General features: G+C 42.5%; 1 protein-coding gene across 1 annotated transcript; it reads left to right on the plus strand.

The window, feature by feature from the left end:
• The first annotated feature begins 2,059 nt into the window (after positions 1 to 2,059).
• Positions 2,060 to 16,175, plus strand: CHAMP1 (chromosome alignment maintaining phosphoprotein 1). Its single transcript, XM_088454154.1, has 2 exons — positions 2,060 to 2,161; positions 4,311 to 16,175. Exon 2 carries the CDS (start codon positions 4,363 to 4,365, stop codon positions 6,319 to 6,321), a length of 1,959 nt encoding a protein of 652 aa, XP_088310280.1. The 5' UTR covers positions 2,060 to 2,161; positions 4,311 to 4,362; the 3' UTR covers positions 6,322 to 16,175.
• Positions 16,176 to 16,706: the final 531 nt, after the last annotated feature.

Raw genomic sequence — 16,706 nt, forward strand, 5'->3', positions numbered from 1 at the left:
TGTTCAAGACCATCGCGACCATCTTTTTGGCCGCTCACATATGCTGTGGGTAGTCACCCACAGCTATGCGAGCAGCCAGGAGTCCGCTCCATTTTCATGGAGGAGGGCCCAGATTCAGAGCGAGCGCTCTGGTCAGAGCGTCCGGCTCTGAATCAGGCCCTAGGTTTGCAGCCAGGACAATTGTATATTTGCTTAAATGTACTTGCTGCCTGCAGTATGTGGGAATGAGTAGTCTGCCGTGCTGGCAGACTTGTGACATCATCATCACAGGTGCAGTGTGAGGAGCTAAGCCTTAGGCTGGGTACACATTAGGCGATATATTGGACGATTTGTCATTTTCAGGCAAATAGGAACAACATATGGTTCACAATGCATAGTGTGCACGCTCCATTGCGCGTTCATGTGTGTCGTTCATCGCATTGCCACATCGGATGTGCTGCACGTCAGAAGGGAACATGTCGTGAATGATGAGGTGCACATTGTGCAGTGTGTACGCTCAACCGGAAGACCACAAGATATATTGGTCCAATCTTTTCTCTGACTACGTCACCTGAACTGCCAGTGATCTACACGATGATTGCATAGTGTGTACAGGAGAAAAGATGCTCTGACATAATATATTGTGACGTCGCTTGTAAGATTGCATAGTGTACACTCTATATCTTGTTTTCTGGGATGAAGGGAAATTAGAACGACCTTTGTGTCTTTAGTAGGGATGTGCAGGCTCGGATAGGTTCGAGTTTGCACGTGGAGTTCGGATTTTTCCCTCCAAAAAAACGGAACTCAGAACGAGGCAAAACGTCATCTTACATGGACGAACATCATCATTCCTGGTCTTTTGTCCAGGAATGATGATGTTCGTCCATGTAAGATGACGTTTTGCCTCGTTCTGAGTTCCGTTTTTTTGGAGGGAAAAATCCGAACTCCACGTGCAAACTCGAACCTATCCGAGCCTGCACATCCCTAGTCTTTAGTACATCGTTCTGATGTGTACCCAGCCTAACAGAGCAGCCAGCGACCACAGCAACCAACCTCAGTACAGAGCACACTTGTATATAGGCTGAGCAGTAGTGAGTGTCATCGATTAACAACAAAAACCATCTGTGTTCCCGAACTAATGTAAAGCTGGGTACACAATGTGCTGACGGATCCGCCGACACCCCGACCGATTAGGTAAACTATTGTGTTCCCTGACATCACAACTGGGCAGGCATTTGAATTCTCCTGCCCAGTTGAGCTGCCAGTCACCGGCGGTCCCTGCAGTAAAGGCTCATACACACTAGACGATAAATTGAACGATATGGATGATAATGTTCATAGCGTTCAATTTTGTCCAGTGTATATGCACAATTTCATTAACGATGTCTTTCATCAGCCGAATTTGCAGGACAAGTCCGGGGATGTGACAGGTGATGTCACTGAACAATATCGTTAACGATATCCGTCAGTGTGTATGCTCAATGTCGTTCCCGACATCGAGCCCAGCAGTTCAAGGTCAAACACTTAACAATATCGCTCATGTAGCATATTATTAAGTGTGTATGAGCCTTAAGTGTTGGGGTGGTCAACTGACCGCTACACACAGCCAGATGCGTTGATACATCTGCAAATATATCGGCCATCTGCTGTGCTGCAGAACAGATGCGATATGTCTGTGAACTACGTTGTTCACAGATATATTAGAGGTACACAGCAACCGATGCGCTCGCGATGTATGTCGTTCAATTGCAGATGTATTGCCAAGCACCGTGTACCCAGCCAGATTAAACAGTGTGTTCTTGCAATGTCCCATGCTGAGAGGCGTTGTATAGGATAAGAAGAATCAGCTAGCGCGATCTATGAGGCTGATAGGGCATTATGGATGAGCAGGATCAGAGACAGGGCAGGGCGGGTTATCAGCACAAATACAGTGAGTGTAAGTAACATACAGTAGTGATTATGTATTACCCGCCCAGGGGCTGCTATTGCTGCTCTGCAGCGGCCCCTAGTGGTGATCTAAGTAACAGCCGCGCTCCCCTGCTGGCGCAGCGTCGCGCCGGAAGTGATGCCACGCGGCCCCGCGAAATTGACGTTTAATTTGTCGTCGTCTTCGCCGGGATTCTGAGCTGCAGCTCCCATCCCGGGCGGCGATGAGCGGGTCCGGGTCTGACAGGCAGAAGAGGTGAGTAGCGGCTGGTCACACACTGACATACAGCGCCGTGCTGAGAGGCCGGTAGCTGCTGTCCGTGCCCTGTGTGCTCCGTACAGCCGGGTGTGAGCCGCATCCTCCCGCACAGTGGGCGCCATGTGCGCATTCTTGTATTACGCTGTAGATTGCCATGGATGTGCGTCAGCCCGGCCCCCGTCACCTCTGCTGCCTTATTTGAGGGTATTCATAGCTGAGCACTGATGGTTAAATCAAATTTAATTGCGTTACCTGTGCTCAAGTACGGATAGCCTTAAAACATGGCCTGTTTGGGTGCTTTTAGGGTGAAGTTTGGAAACCGCTTAGCAGGAATATTATTATAGTTTACACCTGGTCACAGAACAGCGGGCAGAGAGTGACTGGTGAGGATGGGCTGGAGGGAAGGAGAGTTTGTTCTTCCTTTTCCTTCTCATTTACACCTATCGGGCTTGTTTCCCATAATGACACTATCCGCAGATGGAGAACGTTTCTAGAAATGAACCGGAGAGCTGAGCTTTCTACTATTCTCTGATTATATTCCCCATACTATTGTGTGACGTGTGCAGTTATTAGGGGCACGTCTGGAAAAATGTGACATTTGTCATAGTAACCCCTTCTCTGCATTAAACAAAGCTGTGAATGAATAGACCCCATATAGCTAATCTGTGTACACCTATGACAAGTTGTGTTTGCAGCGCAGGAATTATAATAGCATCTCCTTATACATGGTCCTACACTCCACTTTGGAAGTCCTTTATTTAAAAGATATTGTGTGTGCAGCCATGGCATGGTGACATCTCTGGGAAGAAGGACGTGGCCACAGCACCCTGGGGATGTGCCTTTCATATCTGAAGTACAAACTGCTCTGCTTTCAATATCTTCTATGCCTTGCAGTGCAATGGTGAGCTGGTCATAATGGGCGCAAGCTGACAGCCTGGAAAATACCCTAGTATCTTATTTATACATTGAAAACAGTGCAGAGTTGTTAATACAATTACATTGGATTTAGGTGTTTTTTTTTGTTAATAGATGCTAAGGGGTTATTGTGTTAGTGATTGGGGTTTTTTAAACCCTGCACTTCTTATTGTGTTTTTGCCCAAAATGTAAAAAGATAATCCTTTTACAAGTCCTGTTCTGCTAGTAAAATCACTGCTCTTTTAAATTTGGGGCATAACCTCGATTGGAAGAGCTGGGTTTTAGAACCTGACACATAGTAAATAAACCTGTAAACCAGAGAGATGGTTTTGAACTACAGGACTATTCTGGTGGAGTCCTTTTGTAAATGTTATCACAGCCACACTTCTTTAAAGGCCCATACACACGGTACGATATTGCTGTTTTTGACTGGTCAGGGCGACAAATCGTTTAAACAGAGCTGTGTGTAGACACGATGCTGATGCCCGCTCCTGTTGGTCGGGGTCTGTGATCTTTTGAAAATGCTGAAAGATTACGACCTGTCTTTTACGATTTGACACACATCGTTCCGTGTGTATGCACTATGAACGGCTTCAAGGACCACGAACGGTTTGTCTCCACTTTTTCTGGCCTCTCCCCTCCACCATCTTGTGCCAGCCGACAGGGAGACCAGATGCATCGTAAGGTTGTTTGCTGCCAAATGATATATATCGTTAACAATTTGCAGTAGTTAACGACCCATCTATATCGTTTGTACAATCGTTCCATGTGTATGCACAATATCGTTTTTGTCTGGGAGTGTTCAGGAGTTAAAGGGAATTTGTTAACAAGATCGTATCGTTGCCTTCATCATTCAGTGTGTACCCACCTTTAGTCTTTAATTCATGCTGTGATATCATACAATTTTTAATCAGGAGAGCCCTGAAAAAAACTGATTTTCCTTTTTGGACACAGGAAGAGGGGCAATTATTTTTCCTGTGGACTGTGTTGCAGCTAATTATGGTGGGGCTTTAATTTCCCAGCATGACTTATCTGTGAAGCCCTCACACAAGGAAAGAACAGATCATAAAGAGGCAGGGCTAGGTTAATTGTGTCAAGAAAGTCTAGAATACATAGTTGAACAAATGTAGACAATTGTAAAAAGAAATGCATTCACCTGATCTATTTTTTTTTTTTTATAATTTCACAAATTAGCCTAATTTTGTCTTTTTTTTTTTTACATTTTTTTCAGAGATTGTGCAGACATCACTTCAAGATTACACGCTGTTGTTGAAAGTTGAACAATGGAAGTCATGCATAAATTCAGTGATCTAAACTGTAACCGCTGTGGTTTCCATGGCAGTGATTATAAAAGTGTACAAATTCACATGGGAACCATCCATCCAGAATTCTGTGAAGAAATTGATACAGCCGGTTTAGGAAAACTCGTATTTTACCAGAAAAGTGCAAGATTGTTCCATTGTCACAGATGCTTTTTTACAAGCAAGATGTTCTCCAATGTGTACTATCATATTTTAGATCAACATGCAGCACCTGACAAATGGGTCAGCGACAAGAAACCTATTGTCGAGCCTAAATCAGAAGACATTTCAGTAGCAGGGTCTGATAAGAATGATTCTGAAAGTGTGATAAGTGAAGATGAGAAATCTGTAGATGAGCAGGATCAGAAGGACAAGATACATGAAGTTGTAAAATCTGAAGAAAATGACACACTCACATCTTGGCCAGAGAAAATGCCAAGTCAAGATAACCAAGATAATTCAGACAGTGAATTTAAATGCAGCAGCTTAGAGAAAGCAAGTGTGTCTCCAGAGGCCAAAGAATCTAGCAGTGATCCTGATTTACCAGAGTCTGAATCTAGCAGCAGTAGCAATATTAGCAAAGCAAACTCCGTGCAGGCAAAGGTTGGTATGGAGTTCTCTGATAATGATGCTGCATCCTCTCCATCTAAAGACATACCAGAATTTTCAGATGAAGACGAAGAGCCTGCTTTACCTGATGGCTTACCACATTTTTCTGAAGATGAAGAAACTGTAATTCAAACAAAGCATGTAGTTCAATCTGCAGAAGCTCAATTGTTGGCTGACAATTCAAGGGGGATTGAGGACATATCTGAGGATGAGATGCCACCTGACGAAAATCCCACCGATAATGTAAGTGAAGATGACAGAACTCTTGCTCAATCAAAGGAGACTGAAGACTCATCGGAGGAAGAAGAGACACTTGCCCCAATTAAAGAAATGATGGAGTTTTCTGAGGATGAAGAGGAGGATGCTCCAGTGCTACCAAAAGATATCATGGAGTTTTCAGAAGATGAGGAAGAAGAGCCTACTAATATACCTAAACACATCATAGATTTTTCAGAAGAAGAGACTACAAATATATCTAAAAATATGGATTTTTCAGAAGAGGAGGAAACCACTAACGCATCTAAAAATATAATGGAATTTTCAGAAGAAGAAGAAACGCCAGGTTTGTCAAAGGACATTATGGAGTTCTCAGAAGACGAGGACACTCCAGCAATGTCAAAGAGCATAATGGAGTTTTCAGAAGAGGAGGACATTTCCCCTCCATCAAAAGATATGCCCAAATATTTAGAGGGTAATTCCACTCCAACTCAATCAAAAGACTCTGAATATGTAGAAGAGGCTGAAGCTTCTATATTAAAGGATTCCTCTCCATTTTCAGAAGATGCTGGAATTGCTGTTGAGGGAACATCTATTCATTCAAAGGACATTATAGATTCATCTAAAGCTGTTTTGCATTTTTCAGAGAATGCAAGCAATCCATCACGGTCCAAAGATGGATTTGACCCTGTAGACTCTGGAGAACCTTCTCTAAGTGCACCAGACACCCAGGATGCCTCTGATGATAAAGATGGCTTCCTCAAAGATGAAGAAATACTGAAGCATGTTAAACGTGTAAAAGGCAGGTTTCACTGCATGTTGTGTGATTGTCGACCTTTAAAAAGAGGTCCTGTTTTGCATCATTTGATCACCAGACATAACATGCCAAGTCCTTTTGTATGCAAAACCTGTGGGAAGACATTTGTGATGGAGACCCATCTGAAAAACCATCTTACATCTCACACCAAAGGCTTATTTAAATGTCACAGATGTAATTTTCAGACTGACCATGCAAGGGGTTTCAAGAAACATCAAACACATTGTGAAAGCCGTCACAAAGAAGATGTCAATAAATCTGTTTTGGATTTCCAGGAGGATGACAACGAAGAAGACTAAAGCCGGCCATACACTGCGATATAGTAGCTGATCTGACGGATTGGCACGATATAGCTGCTATATCGTACCGTGCACTCTCCCGTGGGGTCGTACATTGCATCCCCCAGATCTTACGGAAAATTCACCCGATCTGGGGATGCGATGTACGACCCCATGTTGCGCTATGCAGGTAAGGGAGGGAGGTACCGGCATATCGGGCGGTCGGCCACCACTTCGCAACGTGTGCGGAGACCGCCTGCTATGTCGGGCATTGGATCGGCCGTCGTAATACATGGTGCATATCGCACTGTGTATGGGCCGGTTCACTCTCTTCACCATCTGTATTTAAACTGATTGTGCTCTTTATTCTGCTGTAGAAAAGCGAAGGGTTTTTTTTTTGTTTGTTTTTTTAAATATAGGAGCTTAGTGTGTTACCACTTTTTTTTTTTTTTTTTTTTTTGTTTAGAAATGTCATGTCTTTTGAAAACAGCTTTAAGAGTCTTTAAGTTTATACAACTAAAATGTACAGTAAAATTACCATAAAAAATAGCTTTCTGTATTAATATGTTTTAGTAGTTGGTATATTTTTTCTCTTGAGATAAAGGACTTTTGACTTCTTTAAAATATCTGAAAAACAAAACTTATGAATATGCAGTTTGAGAGGCATATTTATTTGCTTTTGTGTACCGGTGGCCTACACATTGTAGAGGCAGCCATTTTGTCTGATGAACCAAGATCCAGGAGCAAGTATACATTCTCGTAAATAGTCAGCGCTTAATACTAGCAGTGACCGGTACACTTCAGATATGTGGTTTCTAACCTGTTTGTGTGTAAATTCAATCAGTGGAGATGCTGATTAAAATAATAATAGTGCTTGTTTTTGTAATTTGCTTACTAGTAATAGTTTTAATGTAATATGGACCTTGTGGAAGAATGTGTATAGTGTCAGAACCCTTGTGAATACAAACTAGTTTTAGTTTGAAGAGTTTTCTATCTGCAGTGTTAAATTGTAACCGTTCTTTATACAGTATTTATTTGATATTTTGTTTGCAATACTAACCGTTTTTTTTTTGTTTTTAAATACCCGAAACCTTGTTGTTTTGTGTCTATTGGAAATTATTTTTGTAATCTTGAGTTTGTACATTATATTGTTTTCCTAAACATGATTGTATGATGTAAAATTGTGTTATTTAATGTACCGATCTATCTTTTTGTTTCCTTTTAATAGTCACATAAGGTATAAGCTAGTTGATCTTCTTCTTCTTTTAAAAATGTTCTTTAACATGCTCTTAAAAGACCTATTGCAGAAGCAATTGGTTTGGGTGCATACAGTGTATAATGATAAAGAAAATACCTTGCAGCAGTGTAATGGGGGATTTTCACCAGCACTTTTAACATTGCAATAATTTGTGAAGCAGCGCGTTACATTTCCTGTTTCATAGCCACTTGGATATCATGTTATAAAGTAGGCTGAACAATGTCATCAATGGAGAAGTCAGTGTGTAGAACAAATCAAAATATATTTCTGATGTTAGTGCTTATGCTTTTTTCTTCACATTGCCTCTTTGCAAGGTATTCTTTATATGTACACATTACTCATTTACTTTATATATTTACATAGCAATGTCACATCATTCAAATTCTGTTTTCCTGGATTCACTAATCTCTTTTAGGAGCCCATTTATCATTTAATATTTGATGCATTTCCTGAAAACACCACCTGTTTTCAGGGGATACCCACAAATATTAAGTATCCCCCACATGTATTATGGAGGGATTGCAGCAGATATCTCCAATATCTACTGCTGTCCCTCCATATCTACCAGCTTCACAACTCTTCTGTTTCTATAGGGGATGTGATGCTGTCAGATTTAACAGGTTTCGGAATGCAAAGCATTCTGTTACTTCATCCCCACAGCTTACACCATCTGAAGATCACTTGTATAAAGAAATAATAGTTATAGCACAAACTGAACCATAGTCTGTCAATATTAATTTATTTAGATCCATAAGTATACACAGGTAGCCAAAAAGAATGGTCAGTTCAATCATCAATCCATATAACACCTTTCCACTAATAAATCAAGGGACTATGGACCTCATTCAGAGTCGGTCGTAAGCGGGCGTTTGGTCGTACCCAGCAATGTTTGCAAAACCGCATGCGTAAGTTTCGCAATGCGCGTGCGCAAACTAGCTGTTACGATCGGAAATTTCTCTCTCCTTGAACACAGCCAGGTTGTTAGTTTGAGTGACAGGATGAGGCGTTTGTGGGTGGTAACAGGGAAGGTGCTTGTGAACGGGGGAGTGGAGATCCGAACGCAGGCGTGCCTGACTATGCAAACGGCGTTTTATGGGAGTGCATAATTAAGTAGTGTCATGGCACATGTGACATGGAAGGTTTTTACACTGACTTGATCTTAGTGCTTAAGAGAGGGTATGGTGAACCTTAAGCTCTATGACCTGCTCCGATGGTTCCTGATGGTCTCGATTAATCCTTATATGCCCGGAGATGATGTGTATTGCGAACGAGAAGGGGGCGTGCTTTTAGTCTTACGGCCGCATCCTCCCCTCGCTCGTCCAGCTAACGATCTCATCTTAACGACGCAACTTACGAGCGCTTCATTTGCATATCCGGACCCTTTTCCCTTACGATCGAGCAGCCGCAACGACCGACTCTGAATGTGGTCCTATATATCAGTGCAACTCATATAAAGCAGCCTGAATTATTTAAAGGTGTTAATGACCAACACCACAGAAATTATTCATGTGAAACATTAATCCATATAACTGCTGTAATTCAAATTGACTGTTTCATATGAAGCTTTCATCTGGTTCTGTTATATAAAAATTCCCCCCCCCTTTTTTTTGGGGGGGCTACCTGTGTGTACTTATGTATCTAAATTAATAAATATTGTCAGAATATGGTTCAGTTTGAGTTTTAACAATTATTTTTCTATTATAGGATTGTTTTATTGTGGTGCTTCTCCGATCTTCACCCTAACCCACATATGCTGGTTTATTCACATCTCCTGAGAATTACACATATATTATTTATATAAATTGTAAACACAATATATAACCACTCTAGCTAGACACAGATAGTCTATACATAACTGAGAATCTATACTGCTATTGTGATATTTTAAGAAAAACTCAGTTATATTTTAATCAGACTAAATATAATATAATATACTTTTCTCAAGCGTGCCCCCAAACAAGAGTATCTCCTTTTTTCTGTACTCAGCAGACAACCGTAATCCATGTGGTTATCGAGTCTTGACCCTGGGGAGCACCACCAACATAGCTATGTAGTACAATTATTTTGTTAAGATATACCCTATACTGTTGGTACTTGATGCAACTTCTAAACCTTTTTCTTTTGTCCTGTGCAGAATCCTCTTCCCTAACCATCTGAAGATCCCTGGCATAGGAGTGAATAGACCGCTAATGCGGTCACTTCACTCCTGGCACATCGCAGGGATGGGCACTTTTCGGAGCCTTTATCCCTGTGGGTGCATTTTGTTAAATTCAAGCTCTATGGTCGTATCCTGTAATGCAATCATGGGTGCTAATATCGCGCCTAGATTGCATTACACATGCCATCATTAATAAATGGGCCCCTTATTCTCATTACTGTTTTTTGGCTCAACTTAACTGCCTTACTGGCTGTTGCGGTTCTCCATCTGTAATTTACCATCTCTGCAAATAAATAACTATTATTATTTGTAAAGACACCACAGTGCTCTGCAGAAACAGCAGTGGGGTAAATTACATACATACAGCTGGCTAGCTATTGCCCACATCTTTACCCACGATGAAATCGCTTCTGCCATTTTTTATTTGAAGTGTTATAGTTGAATTGCTTTGCATAGGAGTTCTGCCATGAGAGTGGCCCACATGACCAGCGGTGCTATACAAACTGGTGCTAAAAGAGCCTTCACCCTCCACTCACACCAATGTCACTGGGTGCCCTGTGCATAGAATGCTCTGTAGCCTATCCTATTCAGATTAACGTGGGCCCAAAGCACCTCTCCTCGCCTCCCCACCCCTTAGCGACCGCTTGCATTGTGCCACCCCTATTTTTTGCATTGATGTAAATAAATTGTTTTTGTTATTGCTCAGCTGTAACTTGATTGACTGAGATGAAACAAAGTGCAGGTTATTTCTATGAGTTTTCACTACAAAATGATGCAGTTTTCATGAAAATAGGTTCAGTAGTTTTTGTGCCAACTCGACACAGCATTCTTCTAATATTAATAGAGTTCTACAGAATAAATGCAGGCATGAAAACAAAGTTTACAGAGGGTCCTTCTCATCAGTGGGAAGTCTAATGGGAGAAATGCCAGGTGCAGGAGCGAGTGTGATTTAGAGTGGAGATTGGGACTGCTGTATTATCGGTGGTAGTGGGGTAAGCACTTAAAGAGTTGGTAATCCGAGGTACAGGTCACGGGTAGATCTGTGATGGAAATGGAGCGAACGGTGTGCTGAAGAAGAGGTTGATTTATTAGTGTTGAAAGCAGGAGATAGATACTTGGAGGATGAGTATATAGAAGTGACCCATAAACTAATCAAAGTATATAATTTGTTACTTGTGTGAGTGCAGTCGCAATGGAAGGTTGGAGATGGAATCCTGATCACAGAGAGTTGGAAATGGAGTGCGAGGAATAATTGAGACATGATTGTACAGATGTTGCCCAAGTAGATTGGAGTAGAGACTGGGTTGAGAAGTGGTTTCTTTATAATTGTTGGTATGAGTGAGTGAAAATGATCAAATAATGTAAAAATGGTAACAAAGCTAAACCTGTTGCAAGGCCTACATATGACAAATAATGATGTATGCACTATGGGGGTGATTTATCACTGGACGGTATTGCAATGTATGCAAACAGCTTCCATCCTTGCTATTACGTTAATGCAGCAGGTGTCATGCCTCCTTTATGCATTAATGATCCGATGCCGCATCTGATAATCTCCGTGATCCTTGGCCGGCTGAGCGCCCATGGGGTCATGCAGGCTGGCCATCGCAAATGTCCAAAAGAGGCCAGGAAATCTCTGAAACCCTGATCTCTCACCAGCCCCCTCCTCCCATCGACGGCGACATGCCTCAGTTTTGGAAAACTCAGGCTGTCGCTGCCCCCTCCCTGCCCCTAAACAGCAGCAGACTGTCAACCACTGATGGTCTGTTGCCGCTCTATGCACGATCACGCAGGACCTGTTCTGCACATGTGCAGAATAGGTCCTGCTCAGATTCCTGACTATTGGGAATCTGCATACAGCAGCACAAGGAATCACCCCCTATGTGACACACAGTGCCAGAGTCTATTGGGGACATTCGCCGGCGAGAAGGGATGTGGTGACATGTACAGGGACTGCACATGAGTACCCCGTTCTCTCTTGAGCTGCCACTACAGGACTTCTATGTTGGATAGAGGCCCATTTTTGACACACTGCATTAATGTGTAAGTGGGACAACAGGTTCTCAAACGCCGTCTTCAGGACCCCAAACAATGCATGTTTTCCAGGTTTCACAGAATCACAAGTAAAATAATTAGCTCCACCTGTGGATCTCTTCAAATGTGTCACTGTACTAGGATATAGCGAGAATTGCAGCAGGCTTGTGGTGTGCATTGGATTATCTAACAAACCAGTGATGTCAGGAATGGTTTTTCTGTGCTCAAAAGCGATCCTCACATTCGGAGTGTACTATTGGCATACAGAGCTCTGGAAATATGTGGTAAATCAACTTAGAACTGAGGGCCTGATTCAGAGCCGGTCGCTCTGACCGCGCTCGCTCTGAATCAGGGACGGTCTTTTTTTTTTTTTTTTTTAGAACGGCCTCCTGGCCGCTCGCATAGCTGTGGGTGACCACCCACAGCTATAGCGAGCAGCCAGCATCGCGACCATCAGGCTTGCGACGAGACCCCTGTGGTAGGGTCTCGTTGCCGCAAGCCCCACAGAGATTTCGGCTCTGACAGAGCCGAAATCTCTCCCACTGACATCACTCGTGATGTCAGTGGGGCCGCCCCCAAACAGGCGTTCACATGGGAACGCCTCCATTTGGGCAGCCACCCCTCCAGCCCGCCCACCAATGGGGGCGTACTGTCACTCAACGACAGCACGCCCCCTTTGTTGCGAGACCCGGAGCGACTGAGTACCCGTCGGTATCCGGGTCTCGCGCATGTGCACGACGGAGCCGGCTCCACCTTGCGCATGCGCACTGGCCCACCATCAACCCGGTTGCGAGCGCACAGCGCTTCCGACCAGGTCAGAATCAGGCCCTGAGAGCAGACCAGGCTAATCCCATGAAATTGTATCCGTTACAAAACAAAAAGTATTAAGACCTTAAAAATATGAAATTTCATCACAATTTAACATTAAAATGAGGCTATCACTTTATACTGAATACATAAGATGATCATTCTAAAGCTAGACGTGTGTACCCAGTGATGGCAGATGCCATGACCTGATATATCGGGTAATCCGTATACACTGCCTGATTTGGTGTACGCTGCATCCAGAAGCATGGTGGCTCCTCCAATTCTCAGTATGGCCTCCACTGCAGGCCGCCCTGAACATGTGACGAATGACGCGCACAATAGTGCGTACACTTTGGATGATTTGACGTTCCGATTAGTTGGAAATTGGCAAATCGTCCAATACATCATCTAATGTGTACCCGGCTAAACTCTTTACAGCAGGCCTAAACAGGTCATCACTTTGTGTTCCCTTTTTCCCTAACATCACATGAGAAGTGCAGTCTAGCAGTACTCTGTGCTTCCACACTAGTAGATGTTTAACAGTGTTTTACTTCACAAACCTGCAAGGCGGAGTTCAAAAACTTAGCTGACAGCTCATACTTTATTTCTGAGATTTTCTTTTTTTAATACAAAATAATAGGACAAGGGGTGGAGAAAAATAGGGCCATAGAAAAGAACAATGAGAATAACATTTCAAACAAGTAAGCGAATGTATACAGCAGGGGTGGGGAACCTATTTTTCTGCCGAGGGCCATTTTGATATATATAACATTCACGGGCCTGGTGCAGACCACGGCCCCCTCCGTATGATGTCACAAGGGGTGGGGTCACAATCACCTGTGATTACAGCAATGCCTGGAGGATGCTCCAGGGAGCTGTAAGGGCAGCGGTGTGACCGTCTGAAGCATCCAGACGTCACTGCTGCATAGATTCTGGCTGCAGGGGGCCATTCTAGGCACCCTGCTAGCCAGATGAGGCTAGCAGAAAAAAGGTCAGAGGGCCACACCAAATGACTCCGAGGGCCTTTAACGGCCCCAGGGCCTGAGGTTCCCCATCCCTGGTATAGAAGATGGGAAAAAGCCAACAGTGTTTAGCCAACTGGAAATGTCCAATTTAGAAAAGATAAGTCTAAAGCTGCATACACACACAACGATTTTGTTACCAACGATTTTATGAACGATTATCTGTCAAATTTTTTACAGTGTAATGAACGATTTTTTGAACTACAAACGATTTTTGTAACTTCCCTTAATAAAAATCATTCAGTTGGTCAGTCAGAATGAACTACAAACGGGAACGCGCATGAACGATAATCGTTTATCTTTATAACTCAGAAACTGAACGATTTTTCCAATGATTGAACGATAACGACGTTGTTATAGTTACATCGTTCAAAAAATCGTTACTTGTGTATGCACCTTTAGGTCTGATTTAGAATATCACCAGTGGTTTTTGATAGTTCCGTGATTCCTATTTTATTTAGAAATCGGGAATGATCTTGCCTAATAAACTCCCAAGATGGTACATCATCATGAAGTTAGGTTTTGTCATAGAACAATGTAAAGTCAGGCTAGGACTATTGACTTGCAATAGCCCATTTTACTGTAGAGCTGGATTTCTCTCTGATGAATATGTTCGATAAGGTATAAGTTCAGTGGTGATTTCCAGTAGGACATGGAGGGTTGGCTAGCTGGTAATGGTTTAATATAAAATGGCATAAACTAAAGACCTGTTTTATCTATATAATACTTCTGAATGGTGATAAAAAGTGTGCTTCGCTAAGGCAGAGATTTCCATGCAGACACACACCAAGCTATGACGGGAGCCGACGGTCCATACACACCGTGGCCAAGTCATACAAAGCTGAGGTGGGAGCCGTCAGTGGGGACAAGGAGTGAAAATGAATAATGTCAGAAGAGAAATACAGTATGTATATTAATAAAAAAGAATGTGTGCCATGTTTTTCAATAGAATTTAATAAAGAACTGAAATAAAAATTTTTTTAAATTGATACTGTATATACTTTTAGATATTGATGTTATTTTAACTGATTAATTTCACCCCAGTAGGTGTCACTGTTGCTATATCAAATGATGTCTCTGAATCTTGAATAACTAATCAATAACAGGTCAGAACCCGTCATCTCATACTTAAGTAATTGAATATTAACATAGAAAAATGCTTGTGATCTCTCTCCACCTGTGAGTTACTAAAAGGTGAGGCAGTGAGATGTAGGAGGCCCATGAGACAGCACAAGTGCTAATGTACTAATGCAAAAACGATACTGCAAGCATGTACTGAACTCTGATTGGAAGAGCAAAGCACATGCTCCTCTGACACCTAGTGCTCAGCATCTGTATAGGTAAGATCTCATCAGAGAGGCTGCTAGTGAGTCTATAGATGGTTTTTAATCGACGGTTGATTATTTTAAACCATCTGTAGAAATCCATCGATGGCTGAGTGCTGGACTGGTAATGCTGTTTTTTTCTGACATTGGGGTGGAACCATCAATGGTGCGGCATCGGTGCCATGCCATTGATGGCCAAAAAAAACTTGCCATCGACCATCAATGGTCTATGGGTCTGATTCAGCAAGGAACGCAGTTGCTAATACGCACGCAATCGGCCGACGGTTGCGTTCTGCAAATGCGTATGTATCGCGATCGAGCCTGCGATCGCACCGACTATGCAGACTCATCGGAGGGTGATTGACAGGAAGACCCGTTTGTGGGTGGTAACAGGGAAGGGGGGGGCGTCGGGCGAACGCAGGCGTGCCAGTGCATTTCAACACCTTTGCAGGGGCATGTATAAAATACCCACTGCCATGCCCTATGCATTCTGGTTAAACATTACGGATGTGTGTAAGCTAAAGTGGACGTCCTTATGTAGTGCAGCGGCGCCATTGCGATCGCAATGGACTAGCATACTATCGCAGTTGAACTGCGTGTGTAATCGCTATTGCATTCGCAGTTGTGTTCCTTCCTAAATCGGGCCCTATTGCTATCCCTAGAGGCTGCTGTAACTGGAGTGAGCTGTGTGACACAATAATACAGCTCTGTCCATATGCAAATAATTGAAGGGGAGGAAGGGATGTGACATAGTAAGAAAACATTGGTCACAAAACATTCTTTAGTCATAAACATGGTTTCTAAAATGTTGTTTTCCGATGTTTTCACTTGTTTGAAGTAAACTTACAACTTAAAAACATATTTTACTGATAAGGGTAGATTTACAAAACACAGAAAAGACAAATGACTCCGCACTGGGTTAAGATTCAAAATACTCTATATAGTATTTATAGAAAGCAAGAGTGTATATGATGGTGTACCTCAGGAGCATATTTTTGGGTTGATGGTGCTCCTAGAATCAGTATTTTGAGAGGCACACTTGTGAAAATTGTAAATATTAAACTTGAATATTATGATTTCAAAAAGTAGACAAACATACAAAAACCAATAAATATAAGCAATTATCTCATTATAGAGAGATTAGGGATGACAAGTGATTACATTAAGGAATCTTTTTTATCTAATAAGACGTCTGGTGTTTGTGATGTGCTTAATTTTGTTAACTTAATATCTGAAGCACAAATCTTCTTTTAAACATCTAAAAGTTTCAATAAACAGAAAATAAAGTGATGATTGTCTGTTTTTATTCGGTATTCCATATAGTAACAGAGATACACAACAAAAAAATCTCTGAAAGTAAAATGATATCTGCTTAGATTAGTAGAGTCCTACTCAGTGTAGCAATACTACTGGCATGGTCAGTAAAAGGAGCTCTGCACTTAATTGTAGGAACTAGAGCCGTTACATATCCTGAAGTTTATGAGATAATTCACCAAACATAAGGAATTTTGACCAATAAACATCTCGGCAATATATAATACCCAAGGTGTGTAATACCACTTTTATACCAAAGTTCCGAGTCTGACCCGGGGGTTGGAACAGGGTTCCAATCCAGAACTTACCCCTTTCAAACTGTATCACCGACCCAGGATATTCCCAAGTCGGCGCCGTTCACACCGGAGCCGGGTCTGCAGTGACTTGGCTCTTCCGGTGTTGCAGTGGACGCTTGGAGATTATGTCATCTCCAAGCGCAACTGAAGCGGCCAATCGGGCAGCATGCGGCACAATCTGGGTTATCATGA

The sequence above is a fragment of the Taudactylus pleione genome, unplaced genomic scaffold (genome assembly GCF_031769625.1).
Source record: "Taudactylus pleione unplaced genomic scaffold, aTauple2 ptg000609l, whole genome shotgun sequence".
Taxonomy (NCBI): domain Eukaryota; kingdom Metazoa; phylum Chordata; class Amphibia; order Anura; family Myobatrachidae; genus Taudactylus; species Taudactylus pleione.